This window comes from Terrapene carolina, unplaced genomic scaffold, assembly GCF_002925995.2.
Source record: "Terrapene carolina triunguis isolate 2854851 unplaced genomic scaffold, T_m_triunguis-2.0 Scaffold58, whole genome shotgun sequence".
In the NCBI taxonomy this organism is placed as follows: domain Eukaryota; kingdom Metazoa; phylum Chordata; order Testudines; family Emydidae; genus Terrapene; species Terrapene triunguis.
The window spans coordinates 779919-801326 of record NW_020664409.1 but is presented as its reverse complement, the minus strand read 5'-3'; the positions used below and the strand labels follow the sequence as shown (position 1 = coordinate 801326).

At 43.2% G+C, this 21408-nt stretch overlaps 1 protein-coding gene across 1 annotated transcript in view; it reads right to left on the bottom strand.

Annotated features, from left to right (window-relative positions):
* Positions 1-21004, bottom strand: part of DSP (desmoplakin) — a 48977-nt gene extending 27973 nt beyond the window's left edge. The window contains exons 1-6 of the mRNA XM_024206778.1: positions 20267-21004; positions 9791-9893; positions 7591-7739; positions 6437-6611; positions 2136-2264; positions 345-395 (exon numbers count right to left, since the gene is read on the bottom strand). Coding sequence (XP_024062546.1) covers positions 345-395; positions 2136-2264; positions 6437-6611; positions 7591-7739; positions 9791-9893; positions 20267-20460 — 801 coding nt within the window. The 5' untranslated portion in view covers positions 20461-21004. The remainder of the gene's footprint in view (positions 1-344; positions 396-2135; positions 2265-6436; positions 6612-7590; positions 7740-9790; positions 9894-20266) is intronic.
* Between the last annotated feature and the right edge of the window lie 404 nt (positions 21005-21408).

Below are 21408 nucleotides of genomic sequence, written 5' to 3'. Positions count from 1 at the left end.
TAAGTCCCATTACTGCTAGTGGGAGTTATGTTCATATGCCAACAGCAGAACAGACCCCTGGAAGTGGAACGCAGGTCAACAAGATGCATAAACGAATACGGTACAAAAGTGCAAATTAGACACTGTCAGCATCTATGTTTTAAAATCCAACCTGCCTCTTAAACCGTGAGGATGAAATTCACCCCTCTGCAGATTGGGCTGAAGTGGGACTGGCAAGGTGCACTAGCTGTGTGCTGGGCCTCTGCACAGGAGGCTATTTTATCCTTATTGTATCAACTGTAAGCAATTTATCCAACAGAGCACGCATTCCAAACATGTCAGAGGTAAACCAACGTTGTGCTTACCAGCACGGTTTCATATTCTTCTTCCAGCTGATGAACTGCAGCCTTCTCACGCTGAAACAAAGACAATAATTATTTAGTGTGCTTTGCATACTGACAAACCTAGAGATGAGAGAGCTGTGCATACTCTAGGATGCTTACATACTATAGCAATGGGTGCCACAGACAATCCTAAAACAGATAGATATTAGGGCTGAATGAAATCACACTCGGTCTCATGAACTGACATCAGGTAGACTCAGTTGTCTGCTTGTATTTCCGTTACAGGAACTAAAAAATTGTGTCGTTATGACCCAATTAACTTAGGCCCAGACTGCACACTTTGGCAAAGCTTTCTGCAAGGGGTGGTGCAGAGCTCCAGCACCCCTTGGGCAGCACCAGGACAGTCTGACCATGCATTGGATGAGCAATCTCCCCATTGCTGCTCAGTACGCACATCGTCTCTGTAATTCACTGAACTGCTCCTGAAAGTGGGTGTCCTGTGCAATTACATGGAATTGACACATTTTTAGAACAAGCGGATAGCCTTACAATTTCCACAACGCTATGTCTACACAACACACCACTGGCAGCAGCGTGTAGGGTATGTCTAGCTACATGCTACAATTAAAAGCAAGTTGCATCCACACTGCAGCGTGTAGCTACACACATCAGTGAAAGGCTCTGGCACTGGGGAGGTAGCGGGGAAAGGCTAGGCAGCATCCAGCGACAGAACAAGGCTCTAGTAGTAAGGAGGCAGTGGGGCACTACATTGCTAAAAATAGCAGAGTAGATGGGGGAGGCATTGCTTGGGAGTATAGATAGCTGTGTAGGGTATATACCCAAGGGTGCAGGTGTGTCTTTCTTCACCGTAGCAGTGCCTCACCATCAACGCTGCTATTTATACCATGCTAGGGAAGAGTGCAGTGTATGTACTCTACACCCCACTGTAAGGAGAGTGCACTGTAGACATATACCCAGAGACAGCATGGTCTAGTGGTCTGAGCATGGAGTTGGAAGTTCTTGTTTTTAATCTCAGGTCTGCCGCTGACTCCTTGCGTAACGTCAGGTAAATCACTTAGGGCTAGATTGTGCCCCTTCTTACTTGTCCAAGCAGGGGAGTAAAAAGGAGTTTGCTCCCCCACCCCCTTCTGCTTGGCCGAGAAAGATATACTTAGGTCTTGGCTCCAGGTCTGTAGCACACAGCCCTTGAGCTCCCATGTGACCAAGTGCATAGGAAAGGAATAAAGAAGGGTGGAGCTTTGACTCCCCCATTCCTCCCACTTGCTGGCCAAGTATCAGGGGGATGCAAGCAGCACCTTTTAAAGGCCTGCCCCATTCCCCACCCTAGAACCAAAGGGGAACAGGGAAGGTGTTGTGCCTCAGAGAGGTCAGACAAAATACCTGCCTGGTCTGCTCCTGGGGTGGAGCTGTCTTCACAGCACCCCTTGCTCAGGACTGTATTTACAGGGCACAATCTAGCCCTTAATCTCTGTGTATCAAACTCCCCTAGCTATAAAGTAGGAACAACAACGCTGACCTACACCACTGAAGTGTTGTGAGGATTCATTTGTTAAGGTTTATACAAAATTATGAAATTCCACATCATTGCTCAATATCGTTATCTTCATGGAAATATTGGGAAAAGAAAGGAATAGCAAAAAAGGCAGAACGGATTACAAGCATCCCGGCCTAAAGCTGCCGTAATCTTGACAGCCAGGCCTTTTGAACAGAAGACACCTGGCTATCCTCACTGCTGCAGTAATTTTAGCAACCTGTGGATATGAACTTAGAAGGATGGAGAAAGTCGATTACCAGATCTGTTTTCACTTTGTCCAGGTGCCAGCGATAGTCCCCGATGGCATTGTGAAATCTCCTGTGGTCATTAATTTGTTGCTCAATAGCTGCTGCGTCAAAACCCCATTTCACTAACTCCATTTCAGCCTAAAGAAGAAAGGGAAAGCATGTGTCTCTTCATTTGCAATAAGGCACATATTATCCAAAACAAAGCACCAGGGAAACGCACACACAGGGAAATCCGACTCTAGGAGGTAAGGTGTACAACTGAGCTAAGGGAAGCTCAGAATAGGAGTTAAAAAGTTTCCTAAAAGTAAGATCTTTATTAGATGGTGTAACAGGCTCCTAACATAGTGGCTGAGGAACCATCACTTGAGTCACTTAAAACTGGACTAGATAAGGTATATTTTCATCTCTAGTGGGTCTGAGCTAAACTGTTCCTTTATGTTCCCCAGAGGAACTTAATTGACATCACAGGAGCTGCTCTGATGTCTCTGGAAACAGAATCTGGCCCTATGACTCTATGAGATTCATGCAGCTTGTGAAAACACACACCGCCAAATTCTACTCTCAGGCCTGGTCTACACTACGACTTTAATTCGGATTTAGCTGCGTTAATCCGAATTAATCCTTAACCCGTCCACACAACGGAGCCAGTTACTTCGAATTAAAGGGCGCTTAAAATCGATTTCTGTACTCCACCCCGACGAGCGGAGTAGCACCAAAATCGATTTTGTTCATTCGAATTAGGGGTAGTGTGGCCGCACACCACCGAATTAATGTGGTTAAAAACCGAATTAATGTGCTTTGTGTGGCCGCGCACAATCGAATTTATACAATCTGTTTCCCAAATTCGAATTATCTAAATTCGAATTAATCTCGTAGTGTAGACGTACCCTCAGTTACACATTACATTTCCATCAAAATAAATTACAGTAACTTACAGACTTCAATAGGGGGCAGCACAGGTATATCTAAGAGCAGAATTTGGACTATATTATTTAGACCAGAATGACTCTGGAACACATTGTCTGTCTGGCCTATTGGTATATGCAGTTGTAGCTGTATTGGTCCCAGGATATTAGAGAGACAAGGTGGGTGAGGTATGTCTTTTATTGGATCAACTTCTGTTGGTGAAAGAGACAAGCTTTTCAGCCACACAGAGCTCTTCTTCGGGTCTGGGAAAGGTACTCCTAGCGTCACAGCAAACATGAAATGGAACCAATTGTTTAGCATAAGTGGTTAGCACATATGGTAAGGGACCATTTAAGACAGAGTGGCTTATTGGTAGAGCTCTACCAAATTCACAGTTCATTTTGGTCAAATTCACAGTCATAGGATTTTAAAAATCATAAATTTCATTATTTCAGCAATTTAAATCTGAAATTTCATGGTGTAATTGTAAGGGTCCCAAAAAGGAGTTGGGGGGGGGGGTCACAAGACTATTGTAGGGGGGCGTTGTGGTACTGCTACCGTTACTTCTGCGCTGCTGCTGGTGTCAGTGCTGCCTTCAGAGCTGGGTGGCTGGAGAGTGGTGACTGCTGGCCAGGAGCCCAACTCTGAAGGCAGAGCCACTGCCAGCACCAGCGTAGAAGTAAAGATGGCCTAGTATGGTATTGCCACCCTTACTTCTGCACAGCTGCCTGCAGAGTTGGGCCCTCAGTCAGCAGCCGCCACTCTGGCCGCCCAGCTCTGAAGGCAGCAGCACAGAAGTAAGGGTGGCATAATATGGTATTGCCACCCTTACTTCTGCGCTGCTGCTGGTGGGGCAATTGCCTTCAGAGCTGAGTGCCCGGTCAATAGTTGCCACTCTCCATTTGCCCACCTTTGAAGGCAGCGCAGAAGTAAGGGTGGCAATACTGTGATTCCCCCTAAAATAACCTTGCAACCCCCCCACACACAACTCCCTTTTGGGTCAGGACCCCCAATTTGAGAAATGCTGGTCTCCCCGTGAAATCTGTATAATATAGGGTAAAAGCACACAAAAGACCAGATTTCATGGTCCGTGATGCATTTTTCATGGCCGTGAATTTGGTAGGGCCCTACCAATTGGTAACATTTCTATTTGGGATGCTTGCTATGTCAAGGGAAAATCTCTAGAAACGTTCTTTGAAAAAGTGACAATGAACCCGGACAATAGCTAACAAGGATCACAATTCCTTGTTTTGATATTTTTAAATACCAAAGTCCATTAAATCCATTATAAGGATGATCAAAATCATTATGCTTCCAACTGTAAAAACACAGCCAAATCACTGTTTCCATGCTGATAATTACCAGATATTATCTCAGTCTGAGAGAGATATTGATATGTATATATGTGGTGTCTGTGAATACACATACATACACATACATGCCCATATCACTCTTGGGCTGAGAGCATATCAGGTAATTATTAACCTGAAATCAAATCGCTATGACTCAGCATTGCAATACAACTACTACTACAATACCTGCTATCTTGAGCCACACCCATGGTTAGGCAGAGCTGGAAAGATTCCAACAAAGGAAGCCATTTTATACAGTCGACCATCTATAAGTTACATAGGACTTTGACCCTTTTTCATTTCAGCTAAAGGCCAAAGTGTTTGGCAATCATCTAAAGTTGCTGCTGCTTCAGTGTGTGAATAAGGGGTGGCTGGATTCCAGCTCACTGTCCCTCTATACACCATGGAAATTCAGTTGGGATATTTAGCATCTGATTCTCCTATCAACAAACCACCATGAAAGAAAAATAAAGCAGAGGCAGAAAGCAACAGCTGCTGTGAATGGTTTCCCATGTATCGTATTACTAGGGAAAACATTACCTTGGTCCTGTAGCTGGGCTCTGCATAATAAATCCTAGACTCCAGGGGAGTGAAATACAGTATGTATTGTGGAGTACAGGAAGCAGGGAAGAGTTCAAAACTAATGTGAACTGTCAAACAAAAAAAGTGCTAAGGGGCCAAATGATAACTGCCCCAGCCTGGGTGAGCTAAGGGAACTGGCATGGGGAGTGAACCCTCTTTTTCTTCTACAGCTTCTATGCAGGATGCAGCCAGAAAGCCTGTGCTCCCTGTGTACAGGTAGGCCTGTCTGAATGGGGTGTCCCATGTTAAGTACAATGGCTGGTGGGTGATCTCTGGTCTTCACACTGACTTGTAGCTGGAAGTCCCCCCATACAAGTTACACCATTTCCTAAACTGTAACAAGGGCTAGCAGTGAGTGTGTTCCTCCCACAGCATGTTTGGAGGAATCATACCTACTCCCGGACTCTGCAGGCACAATGCTAGTGCATCTCCACTTTCCCACCCACCCCTACAACATGCCTCTGTCTGTGTACTAGAGCTATTACAGAACCCACAGCACTGGAGAGTGATTGGTATTCACACAGGTGTGGAGGATTGAAGGGAGTGTGCAAGGAGCTTATCTTTCCTCATGTGGTTTGCAAAAAAGCCACCTGGTAAATATCGTAAACGGAAGCTAGGAAGATGGGGCCGTAGCCGTACGTATTATCATAAAAGCAGATTAAATAGTTCTTCGTTTTGGAAAAGTAATAGATAGAAATCCAAATTCAAGGCTGGATTGGTGCAAATTCCAATTGCAGCCATTTTCTCCCACACCTCCCACCAGCCAGATAATGGGTGCACTCCAAGGGATTTATCAAATCATAAAAATAGGGTAACCACCTCATCAGCACAGAACCAGACTACTGGGTTATAACAGGTGTCTTCAGCAACTTGTGTACACAGACAAATGAGAATTTTTCACATGCGGCCGGTGCACATGAACATTTGTCACATCTGAAATTTGGCTATTTAGGGAACCAATTTTGAAAGCTTAGTCCTCTAACTAGCAATGCTACTTTCCTACTCTAGCTGGGATTTAGGTACACTAGTGGGGTATTAGCTACAGTGTACTGGCCAAAAGGATAAAACCATGGCAGATGGTCTTAACTGGGCAGTTGGTAAATATAAATCAAAGGCACAGAGGGTATATGTGAAGGCAAAAAGGCAGGCATGCAGGAATAGTGCAAATGCTGAGCACGAATCTGAAATAAATGGCCCATTATTTCTTTGTGTCACAGTCTTTGTTATACCATCTGGGAGCCACCTTTTCTCCCTGTTACATAGGGTTCTGGATCCTGTTCTTTATTTCAATGAAAATACATATATATAATGAACTGCAATTAAAAGAAAAAGAAAGAAAAGACAACACAACATTGTCTCACAAGCTTTTTTTAAAATGTTCTGATGATTCCCACAACACCACTGAGTGTGAAGTGAGATTCAACGCTGCACCATTTTTGACTACCCTATTTGCGCTTCGGATAGGTTTACCTTCTGCTGCCTCATCCAGCCCAAACATTCACTAGTGATGCGTTTGGTGTACTCATCCCAGCCTGAGCCGCTCTGAGAGGAATAGCAGCCACCACCCTTAGAGCTGGCCCTCCGGACGCGAGGCCCAGTGATGGCTTTATAAAGGGCACGCATTTGCTCTTGAAGCTGAAGAAGCCTGAAAAGGGAAAGGAAATAGTTAGCACGAACCAGGAAAATACCCAAAAGAGATGTAAATAAAGCAATTCACATCTCCTACTGAACCAGGAAGTGTGCAAGAACACCCCCCCCCCCCCCCCCCCCCCCCCCGCCCCACGTGATCTGATTGAGGAACAGAACCTTGACAAAAATCTCAGGATAGCAACTGAGATAGGAGACTTCATGAGAAGTATAATGCTGCCAGGTCCACTGAGCGGTATTGCCCTGCACTAGCATGAAGGGAACTGGAGTTTAGTTCCATCTTCTGATCTCTTGCTTTTCTGGCAGCAGGAACTGTGAGCATTTCAGAGGCAGCAAATTTGTGTCTGGTGAGGAGGAGAGTCCCTGATATCACTCCTTACTCGTTCCTCTGACTGAATGGGGAGTGAGGATGACAGGTTCAGAAGGAAATCCTGCCAATCCTCAAATGAAGGATCATTACTGTAGGTCAAACAGACACAGCTACATCCTGTCTGCTAAAGCTCCACACTAAAAATCACATGCAGCAGTAAGTCTCATATACGTACACGGAAAGTAATTATTTCTGCTGGCCTCTGCTGCAGAAATGCCTGTGTACACAGCACACAAATCTCATGAAAGCTATCTTTTCTGACAGCTTAGGTGGCTTGGTTTTCCCCCAGCTTTAGATGCACAAGGTGTGACACAATTCACATGCAGAGAAGAATAAAATGGTATGCACTTTCATATGTGCCAAAGATTCCGCACTATAAGGCCAGCATGCTGGAGCAGATTCTGATCTCAGTTACAGCATAAAAGCAGAGTAATGTCACTGACTTCAGTGGAGTTACTCCAGATTTACACTTGGGTAAACAAGATCACAATCATTTGTCCCATTGCTGGTTGGGGTTTTTTTTTAAGCTCTGAAGGCATAATGAGAAGGCTGTTTGTTTACAATGTGACGGGAGCACATTCCTCTTGTCATTCACCAATGGCAGTACCTTTTCTGATATAAATCACAAGGCTGGCCCATTTGCCTCATCTCTCTGATCAGTCCATCAAGGATATCCATATGTTCATTGGTCTGTGCAAAACATTCTTCCAGTTCTCTGTTCCTGCTTATTTGAATGCCATCCCCATATTTCAATTCCTAAACGAAACAGAAGAAAAATCATACATTGTACAAATCCCAGCTCGGTAATTTATTTAAAGAGAGACAATGCTTTGATCTGTTATCAGGAGCAATTACATTTTAAAAAGTATGACACACTGCACTTGGAGACAGCTGATAAACTCTTTTTGCTTTCAGTTCTGTCAACAATCAATAAATAAGAAATGAATATTAATAAATATAATGATTTGAAATGCGACTATTTCGGAATTCCTTATGAATCTCCTCTTCTGTGATTATACTTTTAAATAATAATTAATGTCTCTGCTTTTGTTTTATTTCCCACTATAACAAAATGTCAGCACTGTAGATACAAATCAAAGCCTTCCAAAAAAATAATGATAGGCTCCTTAGTACACATAGCTTGGGTTTCCTTGAATCTGGCATTGGGACCATCATACTAACCCTCAAAATGAAAAATGTCTCCATACTTGTCCACAATGGTCACATTTCTCACGTTGTTGTGTTAAGAACTGCCCCTAAGTCCATTGACAATTTCAGCGCAAAGACTTGAACGCTTATGGTCTTTATAAACACCAGAGATTAAATCCTAGCTCCATGGAAGTCAACGGCAAAACTCCCACTTACCTAAATGGAGCCAATATTTCACCCCAGGAATTAAAGGAGTAATAAGTAAGTGCTGTGCCCCAATGGGAATTGCTAGGCATTGTACTGATTCAAGTGAAATACCTTCTGAGAATCACAGAATGCACTCACCCTGCATGGGGCCAGTGCTATTAACTTGGGATAGAGCAGGGACAGGCCATGGCCAGCCCCTCTCACATCCCTCCCTATCAACTTGTGGAGGCTGGCAATAATTGCTACCTCAGAGTCATGAACCAGAATGCGCACAGCCGCTGCACAAGGGGTAAAGGATCCTTAACCTGTCTCCCTACTTGTGCACCTACACGGGACCAGTCACAATCGAACATGCATTTTTTCCCCCACCACCTTTAGGCAGGCAAAATTCTTATGGACTTCACACTCTTTGGCCCCAAAAGAATTAAAACTAAACAGTGCAACAAGTGGCCCAGAGCCAGAATGAAGCGCTTCTTTGTTTTAAATCCACTGAAATAATATTAGGTGAAAGAGAAAGCATTTGCTTTGGCACGGACATTTCCAAAAGCATGGACACACACGTGCAATAACTCAGAAAAGGAAACAAAACTCTGAACCAGAGAGTTCATTCCTGGAAGAGATTGGAGCCCACAGAGGGCCCTAAAATGTAATTTTAATTACATCCTCTGCAGAGATTGTGGGCTTAATTCAGATCTCAGTGACCTCAATCTCATCATGTGCTCAGCATCCTGAATTCCCTTTGATTTCAATCCGAGTTCAGGGTGCTCAACACCTGGCAGGATCGAACCCAGTTACTCCAGTGTAAATCCAGAATAACTCCACTGCACACCATTGACCAACTCTGCATTTACACTGGGGGAGCTGAGAGCAGAACTGGAATGGATACATTTAAGAAGAGACAGCTAAGGGGACCTCAGCCTAGTTTCATACCCTTCCTTACCAGCCAGGATACAGCAGTTTTGTGCAGGGCTGGTTCAATTTCAGGGCAACTGCAGCTCAGAACACTTTGTTGAACAAATACAGCCAAGTTTGGGGAAGCATATAAGTGGCCACGCCATTTACGGGGATGGTTTACACTGACAGTGGTGTCAGTCTAACATTGAAAATTAGAGCTGGTGTGATTAATGTTCCATGACCATTTTCACAGAAAGTGTGTTCCTTTTTCTCAATCAGAAAATCTTGGAATTAATTTTTTTCCAACCAGCTCTACTGAAAAGTCAATCAGAAGTGAAAGGTACATGTTTCAAGAGCGAGATCTGAAAAGGATACGTAGTATTTCAGGCCAACAGACGAAAGGCAAGCTTTCCTTTGCAGAACATCTGAAAGGATCAGTGAGAAGAGGAAAAGTGGAATTTCAACTTTGAACCAAAGTTAATTGTGTGAAAGTTCTGAAGTACCATTACGTACAGTGTTAATATTCATTTAGGATAAGCAAAATAAAGGGGACTCACAGGCTGCACTATAAGTTCAGCACGCATCAGGCAATCCGCACAATTCTGCAAAAGATCCTGAATGGTGTTCTGACGTCTCGACATGGTACCGGTACCATTTTGACTGGGAGGGAAAAACAGGAATAGTAGAATGAAATTTGCAGCATGAATTAGGCTTTAATTTAAATACATTTTCAAAGGAAGTAAGAAATTCATATTCCCAACAATTAAGGAAAGTGATATGAAATAATAAATTTAGTCAGGCTTCTCAGAGATCAATATGCTGCATCTCCCCTCCTATTTTATCCTGCAGTGAAGTTAGAATGCTGACTCTGCAGCATCATAACAATCTCTGTGGGAACAGGCTGTAATTCTAGAAGCATAGGCTTGATGATGACTTCACGGTAGGATCAAGCAGAAGGGAGAAGCTGGCACCTGGTAAAGGAGAAAGTTCTTATTCTAGCACAGATCTGTGACCGTAGCAGGGGAACATACCCATCCTACAAGAGTAACAAAATCCTTAAATTCTTCAGTATATACCAAATAGTAGCACAATTCAGAGCAGCGCCTAAGCTGTTTTAGGTTATTCCAGGGGACCAGAACTGGAGTACAAACAACCCCAGACTGAAGAAGCACAAAGGTGACATAAAGCTAACTTTCCAAGCTGCAGCATGCCCTCCTCGGCAGCAGCACAAGAAAAGCCAAACCGTATGGACTCAATTTTAACCCAAGCTCCTTTTCTACACCCATAATTCTTTGTGGGCTCAGCTGATGTCTTTGGATCTACAAGTATCTGTCTACACCTAAAATCTACATTACAACAATTGCACCTGCAATTATTTGCACTCATAAAATTCAAAACATAAAAAGGGAGCATTCTTGTTAAGTGGCCTATATTTTTCAAATCATTTTTTTTACTAGCATATGAGAACACTATTTTTGCCTACTAATCTTTTAGGCACCCTCTCTGAAAGTAAAATGCCTTATATTCACAGGAGTTTTATGTAAGGGGACAGATCTTCAGCTGGGGCAAATGAGCATAGCTTCATTGACTTCAGTGGAGCTCTGCTGATTCATATCAACTGAGGTAAGGCACAAAGAATGTATGAAAATTCCAAAAGGTCCATTATGTCAGTCTAAGAATCTCCAAAGCTGAGAAAGAAAATCCTTTCCAAATAAACTAACCTACTACAACAATTTAAAAGACTGACGAACAAGTATAAGGAAGCCTACACGTATGTGTGCATTAACTGGCATGCACTGACTAGAGAAAAGATCCCTGTATCTGAAAGTAAAGGTGTAACCACAAGATTCTGTACTTCAGCATCAGTTTCACTTTAAAAATTTAGACAGGCTAATTCCAGAAATAAAAACTTTGCTTTGGTGAAGTGCAACAAATGGTTCTGCGTAGAATCGCCAGGCAGGTGTAGCTATTTGGTGCCAAAGCCCCAGCTGGTAAGACAGGGTAGCTCCAGGAAGTCAATGGAGCTATGCCGATTTACACTAGCCAAGTGTACAATCCTTTCAAATCCTTGTGAAAAGGATTTATCTGCACAAACATGCATTCACATTCAAAAATGTCCCTCCTATTTTAAAACTAAAAGAATATGGAAGTGAACTTTCTAACAAGTTCTCAAATGAAACATTAGCTAATATAATGCCTAAACACACTTTGATTGACACACAAACTCTACAACAGTGGCAGCAAACAAATCTAACCAGTTGTTGAAATATATACCACCTCTTATGATATCAAGGATTAAATATCACTATGATTTTTCATCAACATGTTGCAATCTCTTACATTAATACACTATAATATTTTTCACTCTCTAGAACTGTAGGGTACTTTATAAGCAATACAGGGTAGCATTTTCAAAAACCATGGCCTAACTCTTTGTTCCTATTGAAGTCAAGAGGAGTTTATTCCTATTGAAGTCAATGGTAAAACTCCTCTTGACTTCAATAGGAACAGTTAGGACAAGTCTGCATTCTTCTAAAAATCCCATCCATGCTGCCTAGCATCATATAGCCAATCTTGTGATGGAGGCAACAGCCAAGTGGATGAACAGTTGGGAAGAGAAGCTTGGGCCAGAGAAATCAGGGCAAAATCCTACTCTTCTAAAATGTGATATGGCATCTTTAATATGCATGCATGGAAGAAAGAACCTTGATTTTTAAAGTCTCATCCAAATGGCCAATACACCCTACACACAACTCCATTTATGTTCTTCACAAGGATGTAGGATCTAGTTAACCCTGATGTGATTCAAACCAAATGAGCTGTTACAGAAGCATCATGCTGACACACACATCTTCTGAGATTGTTTGAGATGAAACAGACTTCTGGATATGAAACTGAAGGACTGTTATTATTATTTGTACTGCGATAGCACACAGCATCCCCAGTTAGGGATCAAGGTCCCGTTGCACAAGGCATTGTACACACATACAGTAGGAAGATGGTCCCTATCACATATGGAGTCATTCTTTCACTTAGTCTAGAAGAACCAGTGATTCACACTGTCAAAATCAGACAACCTGTATATTTAGATAGAGGGGAAAATCAGAGATCAGGTCTTTTGTCTGGACTTCCAAAACAAGAGTGCACTGACTTTTACTAAATATGCATTTGGGACCTGATTCACCGTTACATTATTCTAGTTTTACATTGTTTAAGTGAATGGAAACCCATGGAATTACACTGGCATAAAAACAGAGTCTGTCAATGGTGAATCACGCTTTAGGTCTGGAATGATTTATAAATCCATATTTTTTATTACATCTCAAAGCCTTACACAAGAATGTTTATTCTGATGCTAATTCATGACTTTCAAAAGTATGATATTAAAATATCCTAAAGCAGCAAAGAAGCATTTTGTGCTTTTATATAAAAGTATGTGTATATATCAAAACAATTTGATTTTGGGGCAGGGATGCAGCTTTTAAAACATAGGGTAGGGTTGTGTATTTTGCAAAAGGTCCAGCATGTACCACTCCAGGAGGAGCACCAGAAGAGAAATGAGGCAGAATCTCTCCAAGTTCTGCTCCTTGTGCATTGAAGGCATGCACTTTGCTCCATTCATTAGGATGGAGGCTACTCCCCTGCTACATTAGTCCGTGGCTCTCCATGAGGGAGCAAGGATGTGGCTCCCCAGGGATTGCTGTTGTGATCAGTCTTTGTGCAGGAACAGATTTCATGAGCAGCTCCCCACCCTACAGAAGGGCGGGTCTCAATCTGGCCCTAACTAATTATTCTTAGATTTTAAACCATGTTTTCACGTGTGCACGTACAGGACGTCCCACACCTAAGCCTATCTCCATATGTTGTTATCTCATAGAACTGGAAGGGACCCTGAAAGGTCATCGAATCCAGCCCCCTGCCTTCACTACTAGGACCAAGTACTGATTTTTGCCCCAGATCCCTAAGTGGCCCCCTCAAGGATTGAACTCACAACCCTGGGTTTAGCAGGCCAATGCTCAAACCACTGAGCTATATATGACTGTTAATTAGCAATAATCCTCACAACTCCAAGGGGAGGAAAACAATAAAACATTACTTTTAAAATGAGACAGAGACACTTTCCCAAGGCCACACAATGAGTCAGCAACAGAGCTGCAGTAAGCAAGAACTCACTTGCAGGTCTGCGCCTGTTCTCTTTCACCCAGTGTTGCTCACTGCTAGTGTTATTAGAAACATTTGAATAGTCTAAAGATTTCTTACATTATATATTTTGAAAAGAAGTATTTTCTCTTTTGTTAACACTTAAGTCCTGATCCTCAAGTCCAGCTGAGCTGTTCTCAGTACAGAACCTAAGAGGTGAGCAAAGTGGGAGGGGGAGGGGGCTACATATCACTTTTGCAGTCCCAGAGGCCCAGGACTCCTGAAGACCAGTATGGTCCCAGTGTAAGCTGGCACAGCCTTAGGGCTGATCTAACTTCCGCCAACTGGACGTTGACTGGAGAGTAGCAGCACTCCCGCTGCAGGCAGTGCAGAGAGGTGGGGTGGGGCTCGTGAACAGCCAGGTGCCCTCTGCAGAACTAGTGGGTACCTTCAAGAATCCTTAGGGCAGCTTTACAGCCCCTTTATGCCTGGAGAGCAACACAGAAGGGATGCAAAAAGGCCAAACCTCTGGCCTGTGTGTGTATAAGAGGATACACATCAAAGGGCCAACAACACCTAAAGGAGTTAAATGGTTGGGCCCCCCAGAGAAACAATTTTTCCTGTTTTCACAATTAAAACAAGTTTTTAAAATGATCTTTATGCTCAGATTCAAAGACCCACGCAATTGCCATATGCAACAAGCCAACACTTGAGAAAAAAATCATGTTTTTTTTCACTCCCTCAAACTTGTCTGAACAAGCAACAGATTCATCAAGGCATTACTTGATATGCTCACTCAGCAGTGGTTAATAAAAACCTGAACTGGATTCTAAATTCCAAGAGCAAGCGCTGTATGCATCATTGTTTAACCAACTGCTAAATAACTTTATATTTGCTGCCTACTAGTCACAGGTGTTCCTGAACTTGGACACAAAAGTACTCCAATCAAATACTAACAAAAGCTGTGACCTGCATGTTATAAATTTTATATGCTCACAGGAAAATACAAATGAGACATATTTTGAAGAGGAGCGTGTAAAAAAAGTAGCTACATATCTAGTCACAATATTTAAATAGATGTAACCAAAAATTAAAATACCATAAAACAAGGTTTCCCAAGGTGAATGCATGAAAAATCAGGAATGTTATAACTGAGTTTTCGATATATCACTTTTGTTACAAGTGCTAATTTTGCATATTGAAGCCTCACCAAACGGACTCATCTTGTGAGGTGCTGAACACCTTCTGAGAGATGGTAAGCATCCTCCACTCAACAGAAGTTGAGGGAGTACAGCTCAGGAGGCTCTGTACCTTGCTGGATCAAGCCTTTAATCCTGTAATAGAGAAAGACTTGGGTGAAATCCTGGTTCGAGTGAAGTTAATGGAAAAATTCCCACTGACTTCAATGGAGCCAGGGAGTTTCTTCACCATTAAAACATACAGGATTAAGCCTTAGGAACAACAACATCTTCTTAAACACACTATCTATCTGCTGAGTATAATATGCTTCACTAACATTTACCCACATAACTTTGTCTTTCCCATTCTTAAATCTCAAGGAGTATGGAATCGGGCCCAAGGGCTCTAGCTTAGTGTGCAGATCCAGGAAATATACTTCTTCTAGCAGAAGCCTCACTTGAAAGAGAGACCAACAAGGCTACAACTACACTACATACATCACTTGAAAGAGGCTTTATTTCTAGGAAGACAGCTTGTAAGGAAGTGGTCTCACCCACTCTCCTGTAAAGAGCGAGTTATGAAAGTGACAACCTGTTTTTCTTCCTTATTTCCCAAACAACTCCCAATGGCCCACCCCATTTCTTGCTGTGGGTTTTCTTCTTTTGCTGACCTACAGACAGGAATAGCTTTGTTAGCTGATTGTGTTCTTTGCTTTCTATCTTCTGATTGGTCACAGCAGGGGCCCTCCTCACTCACAACTTGAGACTGTGAAGGGGTAGCAATCTTATCAGTGAAGAGGATTTACATTGGCCGATGCCCTGTAAACCACAGCAATGCTCGATAGGCAGGAAGAAAGGAAACTCCAGACTTTTCTTCTGAGTTTACTGTTTATTATTCTGCCAGACCCTACAAGTTACTTCAGGGCTGGTATGTGGATTTCTCACTCCCTTGCAATTTGCTGGGTGTGTGAGCTACAGTACATTTCAAAATAGCGTATGTATTTAAGTGAATCTGGATTTGCAGCCAAGTATTATGTGCTTGATAATTAGCTATAGACTGAACTTTTTTCTGATCTTAGAAATGACAAGCGAAATTGCAGAATTTGACACTTTTTTTCCCTTCATGGTATATTGGATTTTATCCCTAGATAGCAAAGGGTTAGATAGTCAATTGCCTGATGAACTGGCAAGATTCACTGTCAAACAGTACCTACTTTCAGGACTCAAGCTCATCCCAAGTTCCCAGGCCAGCAGAAGCTGGGAATACCGCAGAGACAGCATACTCAGCCCTAAGGGTAGGGAGCGCCTAGCACTGCTCTGTGAGTAAGATGTTACTCAATGCGAATAAGAGGGGGAGGTGTGTAGGCCTCAAAGCAACAGGATCGGGCCCCAAATTTAACCCTATTGATTTTAAGATTAAGGTACAGTAGCTTTTGCATTTTAAAAATATCCCAGTTTTGGAGGTTTAACATCTCCACTGAAATCTGGCATACGAATTGCCAGCCTGAATGCCATTTATAAGATTGATTGAATAGATTATGGCCCCGATTCTGCAGACCTGCTACAGGCAGAATTTTCGATGTCAATGGGAGCTCTGCAAACAGCACAGCTGCAGGATCAGGCGCTAATTATTTTCTAGTTATACCGTAATAAAAATGTCCTTATCTTTTGGACACATCCCAGCTAAACACCTAACTGATTTTAGAAACATCAACCTTTGCAAAGAATTATTCCTCAGACTGGGGTAAAGATGTTCAAAGTTTTGAAGAGAAACGTTTCAAACATTTTGGACAAATGCATTTCAGCTCTTTGTTTAGAACATTATTTTCCCATTCAGACATAGGCGCTGGAAGTAGGGATGCTACCACACCCCCTGGCTTGAAGTGGTTTCCATTACATACAGGGTTTACAGTTTGGTTTAATGGCTCTCAGCACCCCCATTATACAAATTGTTCCAGCACCCCTGCATTCACTTGAAGTTTTGACACAAAATCTCATGAAAATGGGACCAAAACTATGGGACTAGGGTTCCATGGGGAGATCTCCCAATGGAGTCAAGAGGATTTTTAGTCTGAACTCCTGGCAAGATTGGGCCTTGTCAATAAAAAGATGAAAACAAAGGATATGCTGTCAAGAAGAAATGAAAGGGTGTTGATGCTAGACCATTAACAATAGCACTCTCAATCAAGTCCAAATTGAAATAAATTATGCCTACGCTTTTTATACCACTATTAAAAAATAAAGAAAAGCTAAATTAAAATAAGTGTTAAACAAAAATAAATTAAAGGGACCTCATATCTCCTCTCACTTATTCTGGTTCAAATCAGGAGAAATTTAGGAATAACTCCAATGAAGCCAATGTAGTTACACTGGGATAAAACCCATGAAGGATGGAATAGAATAAAGGAGGAGTGTATTCTTCCATTAATTTACATGTATAACTTATATTAAATGTTATTAATTGGATTTTTGGGTGAGCTCGTGATGGCAGAATACAGCCTTAAGTTAAAGGATAGGAGATCTCCATCAAAGGATTCCACAACTGAATGATGCTACACACCACTGGTAGAACATCGTATTATTCCAGTTATCCAGCAATTTAGAGTTCAAACATGAAGAGGTATTATAATTTATATTATTACAATATGTGTAATAATAATATATTGGTTTGTAATAACAATTAATTATCTTTAATTATGATGTAAGGGCACCTTATCAGAAATAAACTATACTAAGAACCAGAAGATTGGGCACATAATTCACAATAAATAAACAACATGTAATGTTTACTGTTGTGTGGCTCACTAACAAAGAATCATATGTACCTAAGGCCTGGTCTACACTACGACTTTAATTCGGATTTAGCTGCGTTAATCCGAATTAACCCTTCACCCGTCCACACTACAGAGCCAGTTAATTCGAATTAAAGGGCACTTAAAATCGATTTCTGTACTCCACCTCGACGAGCGGAGTAGCGCCTAAATCGATTTTGTTAATTCGAATTAGGGTTAGTGTGGCCGCACACCACCGAATTACTGTGGTTAAATTAATGGGGTAGTGTGGCTGCACACCACCGAATTAATGTGGTTAAAAACCGAATTAATGTGCTTAGTGTGGCCGCGCACAATCGAATTTATACAACCTGTTTCCCAAATTCGAATTATCTAAATTCGGATTAATCCCGTAGTGTAAACATACCCTAAGCAGAGTTGCAAGTGGTGGCTTGGGCAGCCTTACTTCCAAATGTCTTTTATGGAGGTACTTGATTCAGTACAGTTTGTTTATACGTGTCTAGTTCCTTTAGCATATTCCTGGGAAGAAATGAGACAATGTGCCATCAACAAAAATCAAAGGGTCAAATTCTACTCTAAATCAGGGTTACACCATTGTATAGCCAAGGCAACTCAGCTGAAGTGAATAACATGATTAAATCAATGATAACTTTAATAGAGGTACTCCAGACTTACCAAAGTGTAGTTGAGAGCAGGATTTGATTTATGTGGTTTATCTTTCATGCAGGCAATATCAATGTATGATTGAAGTAAAATATATATGCTACTTTTCAGCCATGTGAATCACTAGCCAAAATGATTAAAGTTCTTTTCTATATACACCTTGATCAGACTACTAGTATTTGGTAGGGCCAAGTTCTACCCCATAGTTACTCAAAGTCTTCAGTAAGACAACTAGGACCAAGTCTCACAATCTGAGCTATTTAAAGAAATCCTTCTTGAGCGTACAGGGGTCTAATCTGATGGAATTCATTACAGGGTCATGGCCTTCGATTGTAATGGCTGGCAGAGATTAGAAACAAATGCAAGAATTAATAAAAAGCGGTTTCACAATTTATGGTCTGGTCTACATGTAAAAAGTTTTACTGACATGATGTTGTCAGTAAGAGCTGGAATTTTTCACTTTCATAGTTATGACAGTAAAAGCCCTAACATGCATGCAGCTATATCAGTATAAGGTGCTTTGCATCAGCATAGTTTATTTCACTTCAACAAACCGGAACAGACTATACAGGTATATGCACTTTTATACTGGTATAATTGCATCTACACTAGGGGGATTTTCCTGCTTTAACTATGCCATATTGTAGAGGCTCTAACTAGTACCTAAGTCCTCCAGAGAGAGCCCCCATATGAAGTAGAAAAGTGATCCAAGTAATAATTCAAATTATTCTTTGCTTGCCCTCAAAGGACTCACAAAAATTAGCTTACTTAGAAAGGTAGCACGATCTGATAAAATAAACTGTAAATAGTACTAATCTCTGAGTTGACTTCAAACCTGGTTCACAGCAGTTACAATAAACCAGAAATGTTTATGAAAATATTCTGTTATTAGACTACCTCCACCAACCCTAGGGCCAACTAAGAATGATCTATTTTTAAAGGATTTTCTTCAAAGAATTTGACAGGTGGGGGAAAGGAGATAAAAGATTCTGAATTATACAACATGCAAACAGTTTTCGAAAGTGTACTGTATTGCAAGCTGCACACACACACAAAAAGTGGACCTGGGTTTTGAAAAGTACAGGTGAACTGCAAACTAGTTCTCTTTTTGTCCACCTAGACAATCCACTTGTATTTGCTTTTCCTAACTCTTGAAAGCACCTGACAGAATGCTAAGAGCAACAGTGACGGATGTCTCCCGTTAATAAGCAACAGCGACGCCATTACAAGAGTCTTTATACTGTTGAAATTAGAAACTTCTACACAAGCTGTCAACCCTGCCATGTCCCTGCTCTGGATACAAACTCAGAGTTAGAACCCCACAATTTCAAGCCGGGCTTTGTTACAGAAACAGAATAAACAGCATTTGGTAAACTTAGATTAAAAAAACAACAACAATGCATCCAAACAGCAACAAAGACAATAAGGCAACTTGATCTCTTCCCAGGGTACTGAACAGCAACCCCCAAGAAAATCACCCCCCTATTATCGGGTTTGCACAGTCTTTCAATGGTTCTCTTTATTTTTATTCCATTTTGAGATGACTAAAGGCTGCTGAACCTTCTGTGTGTTATGGTTAGCTTTGCTTCGCTCACAGACAGCAAAATCCCATGGGCGTGGATGAGTTGCAAAGAGCTTTATCTAACAGCTTCTGAAGAGGCCCAGATCTCCATTCCAGGGAAGAGTAAAAAAGAAAGCCTACAGAGCCAGAGATGATGATAACCATAAATGTTCTTGTATTTCACAGGGAAAGAGATCAAAGAGCACTGGCAAGGTAAAGATTTCATATTTTAACAGGTAAACGTCCAGGACGCAAATCTTGTTCGGCACACGGAATAAGTAATGTATAAATAACGCCCTCTTCCTGCAGGGAGTGTTTATTCTCCCTTCTCCCTGCCCAAACGTACCAAACAAATAAACAAACAAAGAACTACTGAGGCGAAATGAATCGCCTGCAGAAAACCAGCATGCAAAAGTAGCAGTAAGTTACAAACTTCAAGGCTCACTTGCGTTAGAAAGGCGTTTGGGTGGAATAACTCGTCCCCTCCCCCTGTGTACATCAAGAGTACCTAAAGGGGAACAGGAGGAGATATTTTTGCAGCTTCTCCACTCATTTGCAGAGCCTGATCTCTTCTCGGACTGAGCCGCAACCCCACCCCCCAAATGCATGGGTGACCCCCCGCGCTCAGCCGATCAATGTTTTCTTTTTTTGCCCGCGATCCCGTCGGGGGACCCACGCCCGCCGCTCGGCTGCACCTACCCGTATCCCTCCGAGCTGAAGTCCTGTACATAGTTTTTCTGGATGGTGTACATTTTGTGGGTAGCATGGCCGCTGCCGCCGCCGCCGCCCACCATATGGGAGTTCATCTCGTAGCGCATATCCGGGCCGGATTCGGCTCTGACCATCCGGGCCAAGGTGTTGAGCCGCGGGTGGGACTCGCCGTTCATGCTCATCTCGGCGGCGGGCAGGGGCTCGGCGAAAGCACCGGGGAGGACAAAGCGATCAGGGCAGAGTCATTCACGGCCAGGCCGGCTCCCAGGGATCGGGGCTGCAAGCACCAGGACGGAGAAAGGGGGGCGACAGGTGGGGAGGAGCAGGGGGGAAATGCCAGCGTCCCTAGCGGGAGTGTCTGCCCAGGAAAGGTAGGCGGGGGACTGGTGTGAGTTCAGGGGAGGGGGACAGACGGGCAGAATGGAAGGGGGTGCAAAGGCACAGGTGTGTAAAGGGGGGAGCGGATCGGCTGTCCTCAGCGGGAGGGGAAGAAGAGGGAGCGGTAGCGAGGGGAGCAGAAGAAATGGCACCAGGTACAAAACTAAGCAGAGCGGGGAAGAGCGTGGTAGGGGCGCAGGCGTCTGTCTCCGCGGTGCCCAGGTTGGGGCAGCAGTGGCAGGAAAGCCGGGCTGCTGCAGGTGGTGGTGGTGGAGAAGGAGGCGAAATCCAGTCCCTCCCCGCTGGCGGAGGACAGGCGCAGCCACACCTTTTGGGTGCTTTTTTAAACAATAACAAGCCTGGGCGTGGAGCCGCCACCGCTCCCTCCTCGGTTCGGTCCTCGCCTCCTGTGTCTGACTCCCGCCCCCCACCTGAGCCCAGCCCAGGCGCTAGCTCTCGGCGCGCGGGGCCCCTGGCCAACACACACACACACACACACACAAGCTCCGCTGGGCTCTTCCTTTACAGCGGCCCCAGCTCCGCCCAACCACCGGGAGGCAGGGCGAGGAGCCGAGGCAGCGCACGGGAGTGTCTCCACGCGGGGGAAGGCTCCCAGGGAAGCGAAGCGCCCTGTTCCCAGCAGCGCGGCCGAATGACCGGCTCATTGCAGACCCCGCCCCAGCGAGTTGCCTTCTTTTGCAAGCGTGTGGCTGTTTTTATTAACAGTTGGGAGCCCCGGCTGGTTCTTTGGA